At 51.3% G+C, this 9,633-nt stretch overlaps 1 protein-coding gene across 1 annotated transcript in view; it reads right to left on the minus strand.

The window, feature by feature from the left end:
• Positions 1–2,551: 2,551 nt before the first annotated feature.
• Positions 2,552–9,633, minus strand: part of PIK3R5 (phosphoinositide-3-kinase, regulatory subunit 5) — a 25,777-nt gene continuing 18,695 nt past the window's right edge. The window contains exons 10-19 of the mRNA XM_010148896.1: positions 9,520–9,630; positions 9,267–9,420; positions 8,962–9,087; positions 8,606–8,731; positions 7,703–7,796; positions 6,396–6,472; positions 5,790–5,883; positions 4,067–4,149; positions 3,746–3,855; positions 2,552–2,693 (exon numbers count right to left, since the gene is read on the minus strand). Of these exons, the coding sequence (XP_010147198.1) occupies positions 2,552–2,693; positions 3,746–3,855; positions 4,067–4,149; positions 5,790–5,883; positions 6,396–6,472; positions 7,703–7,796; positions 8,606–8,731; positions 8,962–9,087; positions 9,267–9,420; positions 9,520–9,630 (1,117 nt within the window). The remainder of the gene's footprint in view (positions 2,694–3,745; positions 3,856–4,066; positions 4,150–5,789; positions 5,884–6,395; positions 6,473–7,702; positions 7,797–8,605; positions 8,732–8,961; positions 9,088–9,266; positions 9,421–9,519; positions 9,631–9,633) is intronic.

Raw genomic sequence — 9,633 nt, forward strand, 5'->3', positions numbered from 1 at the left:
TTTCATGCCCAGAAAGCATCAGAGGTCACCACCTTAGCCAGGATTATGAGTCCCCAGAGTTTGTGCTTGTTCTTCTCGGAGATGGAAATTCTCTTCTCTAGTATTTCTGTAGGGCCAGTTGAAACCAAAGAGGTTTATATCATTAACAGCGGCAGTGATATATTTAGCCACAGATATCGAGATGACAAATAGCAATGTTTTGACAGGATAAGGTGCTATTTTAAAGTATCGAACAACAACAAAAAAAAAAACCAGCTGTCAAATTTCAGCCCCATTTGAGTAGATGCACAAAATCCTGTTTGGGAAATTAAACTCAGTGGGAAAACGTATCCCAAGTGCATGGAAAGGACTATTAAAATCTGTTTCTGATCCTTTGAGCCTATTGGACTTAACACACTGATGTGCAGAAGGGCCAGCAGTGACCTCAGCACACAGTCCCACACTGCCCCACTGGCACCCTATGAGAGAGGGGACAGCCCACCACGACCTGGCCCACACTGTGAGCAAGGGACGGACACTGCTCCGTGCACGTAAGGAAGGATGGGTGCTCCTGGAGCCAGTGCGTGGCTGGGGAAGGTGGGTCCTTGCCGAGGGTCCAGGCTGGCTTTGCATCATGGTGGAGCCAGACTGCCTGCTTATGTTCAAGTGATGCTTCGCCCTGCATGAGGGTCTTTGCTTGGAGTCCGCAAGGCAACACCATCCTTGGGATGGTTTATTCAAGTACAAGGATGAAGCGCAGAGGCCTCAGGAACACGTTCATGTCTCAGTTTCGCTCATCTCTGGCCATCGGCAGAAGCTGCATCCAGAGCTGCTGAGGACACCAAGAAGCCAGCTGGCACCGTCCCAACACAAGATGTTCACCACTGGGACTAGACCAAGCTGTCCCCAAACAACAGAGGCCGTGGGGACAGAAGACAGGTCCAGCAGCCAGTGGGGCCAGGATGAATGTCGCTGGCACAGGAGGGATCCCTGAAACACTTCCAGGAGGGACGTGGAGGAATCCAGCAGACAATCCTGACCCATGCTCCTCAGAAGCAACTGTAGACCCCAGGGCCTCTGACCCTTTTCCTGACAGATTTAACCCAAATGACACTGCTGCTGTGCCTCCAGCCCTTGGGGACAGAGCCCAGCCGTGTTCTAATCAATGCTAGGAGCTGACAGGTCCTGTTTTCTGGAGGATCAAGGGACCCATGCTGAACTGATCACACTGTGCCTGAGCTCTGCAACCCCCCAGCAGTAATGGGGGTCCCTTCCAGATGTTTCCAGTGAGCACAGGTCCTTGGCATTAAGATGCTTTTAGCCTCAGCAGGCAGCATGCTCTTCTGCCTGTTATCACTACTGCAGTTGCCAAAAGCTACCGAGAAAACAGCTTGAGGGCTATAAAACCAGGCAAGGCTTTTCCAGTCTTGTTTTTTGCTCCTGGGGTCAGAAAACTGGTAAATACTCCCAACTATTGCACCTTTCTGTACTCGCAGCCTTGCAGAGACAATGAAGAGGATGGAAAGCCTCTTTGCAGGGGAGGGGAGATCTCAAATCCTACTGTCGCTTGCAAGCTGTCACTAGTGTTTTTGGTGCTGGGTCCTTCTCTAGCAAAATGGCCTCCTCAGGGAAGCTTCAGGCAATCCTAGTGGTTTTCCTAGTACCTCCCTCCCTCCTATAAATGCAAGCATGGTTCCTGCCATATTTCAGGCAGCTATTAAGGATTCAGCCTCTGGAATGTCTCTACTGTACAGTGGTAGAGAAGGAAGCAAGGACATGAGCTGAACAGGGAGTACATCTCCTGGGTGAACTCTGACATTCTGCAGAAGTTGGAAATTCCTCTCCTACAGGTCCTGGATTTACAGCAAATGCAGGTACACGTGAGAAGCTGTCTATGCCCTGGTACGGCCGATTGCACTCGATTCACTGGAACACAAGCAGCAGTCAGCAGCCCATGCTTGGGTCTTTCTGGGTCTCACCTGGGTCACTCTGCTCTGCACTGTGTCTTTGCAAGACACCCAACCTTCATAATTTAAAGGAAATGTTGAGAGAGCCTGTCCCCACCTCAAAAGAGGTGTTCTGAGCATCCTCAACCTCTTCCAGGTGAAATGCCATCAGGACTTCAGCTGGGGGTCTGCAGCTCTGCATGCACTGAAGGCCACCCACCACCACTCAGCCAAGGACATTAATTTTCCAAAAGGTCCCTCCAAGAGCTCCCCTCAGATCACACCGACCTTGCAGTCACTGTCAAATACAGCCCCAGCACCATTTGGTGGCAGGAAAATACCACTGTCCTTGCCTTGCCCTCAATCCAGGTGCTGGCAGTCTGCTGAACACATTCCTCCCATTGCTGAGGAACCCTGAGAGATACCAGGGCACACTGCCAGTGTTCCCATTCCCAGAGGCTAAGCCCAGACCAGGAGCAGCTCAGCCACCGTGCAAATGCTTTGGGCTGCAGGATGGCTTAGACAAGAACGGATGGGTCTCCAGCCCGAAGGTACAGTCAGCTTCCTTTTCCTGAGGCTATATTGGTGCTGGATGTGAGTCTGCCCTGAAAGGACACAGGGTGGTTCTACGGCAGTGCTCCACTGAAGGTGGCAATGGGTAAGCACAGGAGAGAATGAAACTCAGAGTGGTCCTGGGGAGGCAAAGAGGACCTTCTCAGTGCAAAGAGATCACCATCCCTGGGTTTGTAGCACACAGAGATCTCACATCTGCAGGGGAACAAAAAGAAGCCAAATTGTAAGCAAGGCATGTGGCTGAGAATCACAGTCCTCAGGTGCAGTAGAAATACCCACAAACAAACAGGAATCAGTCCAGTCTTTAATAGGACTGGAGACTGAGTGCTGAGAGTTCAGGTCTTGAAGCTGGCTGAGGTTGGGACCTAGTGCAGAAGCATCCATAAAGAGTAATTTCTGAAAATCATTAGGGAAATGGAGAACTTTTGCATCCCCCAGGTTTTGAAGAGAGAGAAATAGCTCATTTTCCATTTTGTGCACTGAACTTTCCCATTATCCCCTTGAGCTGCACAACAAACAAGTTAAGTAGAACTATTTCTCTTGAGGGTTATTTAAGAAATGAGGTCTGAAATCTTTTTCCTTTGGAGGCATCGTAACCTTGCAGAGCTCTGGTCCCTCTGAGGGAGAAATGAAAATGCCTGCACATTAAGACTCGTGCATCAACTGGTTTGATCTCTCTGTGCTCATGGATGTATGTTGTCTACAGTGAGTTTTCAAATTCCATCACCTGGGGAGCCAGCTTAGTGCCCCAAGGACACAAGTGATGGATGAACAGTCAAATGAACAATTCTTGCTCTATCCCAGTCTCTCCCGTGAAGATCAGTGGTTCCTTCTACAATGGGTGTGCTGAAGGCGGTGAGGTTTAGAAGCTGAAGGCTCTGCTCATGTGCCCAGACTCTCCAAATACCTCATTTATGTTGCATAGCTTCCCTCTGGCTTACGACTGGTCTCGCTGAAAGAGCCGTCTTTACAGAGTTGGACAGTTTACTGGGGGCCACCTTTAGGTTCTGGCAGTCATGAAAGAAAACTGCTGCTGGGATCTGAGCAGGACCATCCATCCCACCTGAGCTCAGTGCACTACAGAGTCTGGAGCTATGTCACCCAGCGTGGGCATCTGGTACAGATCCACCGTGGTGCCCAGGACCTCATCTCCCTGACAGCCAGCCACACCTCACAGACTACACACAGGATGCACCATGCCAGGAGCGCTGACTGCAGTGGTCAGCTGGCCACGTTGCAGTTCCTACCTGGTTACACTCTGCAGGATCTTCTGCTCATCCTGGTCCAGGCACACGGCAAAGGAGGACTGGAGACCAATAATCTGGACCTTGTCTACTTTTATCTGGGACACGCTGATCTGCTGATAGAAAAAGTCTGCGTGAGGGAGCTGCCAGGCTCTGTGCATTATCCCTGTGCAGGGAATGGGAGTTGGGCACTCCTAAGCCAGGCCTGGTGACCAACAGCGAACAGGTCCCCCAGTGAGCTACTGTCTCCTGCCCTCCTTCCCTCCCAGCCGAGCCAGGCTGACATCCTGGTACCAAATGTAGGAGCACCATGATTTGAGTTACCTGATTGAAACTTTTTTTGGATTTGGAGTTTTGCCTTTTGACAACCTCTGTCACGGTCAAGTTGAGACACTCTGTCTTTGAGGCTGTAACAAAAGAAAACTGTTATCACCTGGGGCTTCTGGGCCACTGGTGGGAACCCAAGTTGTTCCTCCACCCCTCAAAGCAACCCAGAGACGGTGGTTCTCAGCAGGACCCCCCTGCCAAGGGAAACACAATACAATTTTAGCTTTCCGGCCCCAGTGCTAACCTGCACAGAAAGCAATCGGAGAGACAGATGTAAACTTCAGAGTAACTTCCAACTGCTTTCCAAACACAGCAGCAAAGGGCATTTAACTATCTTAGGACCTAAACGGGACAAAACCCATTGCCCCATCATGAGGAAATTCAGTCTGTCCCAGTGTGGCCTTTCCTGCAGGCCACCGGGAGATGCTTTTCTATGTCTGCAATTACAGTGACATCCTGTGGTGAAGCTGATAAATGTGAAACTCAGCAGAGACCATCAAGGCGACTGGGTTTCTCTTGGAAGGAAGGAGATTCATGAAAAGGCAGCTTCCCCTCAGTGTGGAACTGAGGACATCTCCTGAAGAAAAACCAACTCAAAATGTACAGAGGAGGTAGGAAATTAATTCCTTCTGAATTTTTTTCAGGGTTATCTGCATGGCTTCACGGATGGGGTAGCAACAGGTTGGACAGGAGGGACAGAGGTTTAGGTTGAGCTCCGTGAGACATGTAAGGAGCTGTCTCCTATTTGGTACATCACCCGACTACTCCACTGACAAACCACACAACTGTCAGACACAAAGCACACCAGGAAAGAGGAACCAAAAAAAAACCCCAGTTTACTCAGAACTGGGTATCTGATTGCCAAAAGCGCAGTTCTTAAACAAGAATGAATAGCTATTGCTTCTAAGTATACACACAGACTACAAGTCTTGCTGCTTTTAAAAGGCTCACTGCCTTATTAATACCCCATCAGAAACCCAATTAGAAAAAAAGAAAAAAAAGCACCTGTGAAGAAAACCCGTGTGGCAGCCAGCTATCTCTGAGCTGCAGGAAGGAAACCAGGGTGAAGCACCAGCTTAGCAAGAGCCTGCTGAAAAAGCTGCTGCGGTCGGCAGGACAAGCACCCTCTCCCTTGGCGCTACTTCACTTAACATCAGTTTTACACATTTCTCCTCCTTACTAAACAAGTGTTGTTTGGGAAAGCACCACTCTCCAGGGATCATGCTGCTATTTGCACCACCCCAGCCCCATCCCTCACGGACATCCCATTTCCCTAGCTGGAAGCTTTAGGACAGTGGAAAATCAAATGCCCTTCATCCCTGATGTAGTGCTAAGGACAGCCAAGGACTACAGCATATCCCAGGGAACACCAGGCACCTCCCATCTCTTGCACTCACACATAGAATCATATAATGGTTTGGGTTGGAAGGGACCTTAAAGATCATCTAGTTCCAACCCCCTGCCATGGGCAGGGACACCTTCGACTAGACCAGGTTGCTCCAAGCCTCATCCAGCCTGGCCTTGAAGACATCCAGGGATGGGGCATCCACAGCTTCTCTGGGCAACCTGTTCCAGTGCCTCACCACCCTCTCTGTGAAGAATTTCTTCCTGATATCTAATCTAAACCATGCCTGCTTTGCTCCAGCCAGAATATCCACACTGTCCTCTCGCTCCACTGGTCCCTCCTTACGCAAAGGCAAAAGACCCCCCATCTACCCACCTAGTTCTTCGTGCTTCTTGCAGGCTTTGCTAAGGTTGACAGACGTGCAGACCTTCTCGACATCGTTCCAGTGACTTCTTCCGCTGATGGCTGTCTGCAGAGACCAACCAAAGCCTGTGAGATGCCACGCTCCAGGCTGATGTTACTCCACCTCCCCCCACCAACCATCTGGCTGGACCAGCTCAGATCTGGATTCACCTGGAGCTGCACAGACAAAGTCTGAGTAGGCACTAAAATTCGTTTCACCTTGGATTTACAAAAATGCCCAGGCTTAACACTAAATAACTGTAGAGGAACTAACAGAACAGGAGGACTGCTGTCACCAGCAGGAGATCGCTCCCTGGAAGGAGAGCCCACCAGTGTCACCCCGCACACACCCAGTCTGTGGCAACTGGCTGCACATTCCCTATTTTACTGGGCTGAACAGGAGTGGAAGCCCAATAAGCAGACAGTTAGCTTGAGTTTGGCTCGTCTGAGGTTGGATTCAGGCTGCTCCAGCACACTGGCAGAGTTTGCCCCTCTCAGCTCGCAGCAGAGCGACGTGTTTGCCCAGCACTGAAGTGGTTTTCTGCCCCATTTGTCTCTGCTCCAGTCCTGTGCAGTCACCTTGCTGTAGGCGATCTGTAGTGTTAGTGGGATTGCTTCTCTGTCTCCATCTATGCCCAGTCTTTTGCTGCCCGGACCTGCACAAAACAAGGAGCAAATGTCACACGGTGGCCTTTTATCCCCATTCTTCAGCAGGCTACTGATACACTGAGTACCTACAGAAAAGGGGGGAAAAAAAAAATGGTTTGTTGAACACAGCTGTGGAGCAAAAAGGGAAAAAGAAAAGGTGGCTTAAAAGCCGCCAGAAAGCAATTAATCCAGTGCAGAAATTTCAGCACAAAGCACAACAAGCAGCTCACTAAACTGAAAGCAGCGCTGGCTAAGCCGGTGCAGAGAGGTCACTGCTCCAGGGAAAACACAAAGCAATAAAAGGCCACATTGCTAATCCAGCTCCTGTTGTTCCAGGCATATTTGTGCCCACATTAAATTAGCTTTGAAATACTGTGCCCGACACTTACTAACTTATTTCCTGGATGATTTTTTGCAGATGTGGTGTGCTACCAGACAACCCAAAGGGAAAAAAATAAAATCAAAGTCAGAAAGGATTGGTGGTTTCAGGAGTTACTGGGAAGAGGTCTTGGACAAGCCTGTATTTTGGAGGAGTGGGGTGGTGACACTTCATATGGAGGGTATTTTATGAGCTATGTTTAGAAAGACAAGGCGAGATCACAGAAAAGCAATTGGTTAAAAAAATTAAGCAGCGTGTTTAAGTGCAGTATTGCTGGTTGGCCATGAGATGTCTCTGCGAGCTGTGCTGCACCAGGCAGCATGTTGTCCTTGGTTCCCAGGAAAGCTGGACACCATGCTGCAAGGCAGATGCTTCTGCCACTACTACTTGTCTCTACCAATTTTATAAATTCCTAGTGTAAAAGCTCATGGATCTTCCTTGAAGGAAGGCTACAAGCACATGCACAAACCTTGCTTAGCCCAGTAAACTAAGGAAAATGGAAAGAGTTTTTATAAATGACACTCCTGAGCAAAGAACAATAACAGAAAGCAGCAAAAAAAGTATGAGCTGTGTTTGCCAGGTGCTGATGAGAGGAAGGAAATGGGCTTGAAGATGTGCTATTGCAAGTACGTTTTAGAGTTAACAGCAGCAAAAACAAGACATTGCCACAGATTCCTCCCTGAAGAGGAATGTAAGAACTACGATGCTTCACTTCCAAATTCGTGAAAAGATGTCTGGATCTTTGCCCATGATGCAGCCTGGGCTCAGACAACTCTTCCAGCCCACACTTCCTCCGGCCGCTCTTTCCTTCCATCTCCCAGCCCAGCAGCTGGCAGGTCTCTACCCTGAGGCTACAGACCTGACGCCTTGATGGCCCGCGTGGCCGCTGAGTGGCCCAGCTCCAGGGAATGGATGAAGACTTCAGTCATCTTTTCTCCCCCGATGAAGGTGAGCTGCCAGGGGGAGAAGAGGGAAGATGTGGTGAGGAGACCCAGCCCACGCTAGGCAGCATCCACCCCTCTCACTCCTTTCTGCAGGAAACAGGTCAGTTTGGGAAAATCCTTTCACATATTCAACACACAAATTCCAACCACTGTCTTGGGTGACACTTGCCTTCGGTTGTTATTTCCAACTGTTTTAACAGATCGCCAGCAAGTAAAAGAGCCCCAAAACCTACTTTTTCACTTGAAGGAAACTCCCCAACTGAAAAGAAAACCCACAATGAGCCTAGTAGCAGGGTCTGGGCATTGCTTTGATTAACACAAATCCCACGAGCAGTAGCAACTCTGCTCACCACAGCCCCGCCGCAGCCAGTCCCACGTCACAGCACCAAAGCAGTTGTTGCAGCCGTGCAATCAACCTTCCCCGCCATGTCTGTCCCATGCACAGAGTGGAAAACAGGCTTTGTGGAGGGGCTTGGTTTGGAAAGCAGAGCACTGGAGAGACTTCCAGCAATGCGAATAACCTGTCAGCACTGACAGGAGTCTGTGTATCATGGGGAAAGGTATTTGGATGGAAAACTGCTCATGTAACTTAGGGACCGTCTGGGGAGGACCTGCACGCTCTCAATCCATGAGTCAGAAGCATCAGCCAAAGCACCATGGGCACCCCAGGGGATCGCAGGAGACTGAGCTCCGCCTCACCAGCACGTGGTGGCTGTGCCATCTCCCCATCTGCTTCACAGCCAGGTCCCGAGTTGGTGGCACAGACAGAAGACCTCCCTTTCCCCCTCACCAATCCAGGGATGAGCCCCTCTGCCTACCTCCGTCTGGTAGAGCTGCAGCAGGACGGGGCGCGTGGCGAAGCGGCAGTAGTAGAGGATCATGTCTGCCAAGATGGGCAGCTGCTCCTGGGAGTCCTCCTGGGGCTCGGCCTCTGGCTTGGCAGACTGTGGTGAGAGAGTAAGTCACAAGCCTGATGGGGTATGTGCTACCCAGAACTGCCTGCCCCACCCCACGGGGGGCAGAAACCCTCCTCCTGACCACTGGGAACGCCATGCTCCATCCCGTGTCCATGTAGCACAGCCTCCTGTACAGGACCACAGTGGCCCAGCGCTAAGCAGAAGCTCTCTGCTCAGCTCCCCTGCACCTCGGGGGAAGGGGGACAGCACGCACGTACCTGACACAGGACATCCATGGGCAGGTTCATCAGCCCAAGAACATTGCGCTCGTACCATGGGTCCAACATGCCGATGTAGTGGGAGATGTCGTTGGTGCTGCTCTCCATCCTGGTCACGGTGAAATCCTGAAAGCAGCACACTGAGGTCACACCAGGGGCCCCTCCAGGCTCCTCAGCCCACACCTAGGGCTGGTGGAAGAGACCCCAACGTTCCCCTCAGCCTGCCCTGCCGACCTCCTCGAACACGGCTTTTGGGGCAAGTAGAGCGCCGGTGGCACCGCAAGCCCTGCGGTGAGGACACCTACCACCTGTGCCGAGGCACGGAGCTGCGGGTCCCCCGGGGATGAAGGGGGATGCATCAGTGGGGTCGACGGAGCCAAGCAGCTCCTCTTCACAGGGACGTAGAAGAACTGCAGCTTGAAGTACCTTGTCAGTGAGGGGCAGGTGCTCTCCTTGAGCCTGGGAGAAGGTAGGAGAGGGCTGGGTGAGAAAAGCCCTCCTGCGTGTCCCAGCAGGGCCAGGTGCCTCCAGCTGGGTCCCTCGCACTACCTGGCTCACCTGAGGTTGCTGTAGGCTCGGGCCACTTTGCCCGAGATGCGGTCAGAGCCGAAGACCACAACGCGCAGCGTGGACACCTTGGCATCCTCGTCGTAGCTGAGGAAGGGCCGTCGG

This window comes from Eurypyga helias, unplaced genomic scaffold, assembly GCF_000690775.1.
Source record: "Eurypyga helias isolate BGI_N326 unplaced genomic scaffold, ASM69077v1 scaffold8813, whole genome shotgun sequence".
NCBI classification, from domain to species: Eukaryota; Metazoa; Chordata; class Aves; order Eurypygiformes; family Eurypygidae; genus Eurypyga; species Eurypyga helias.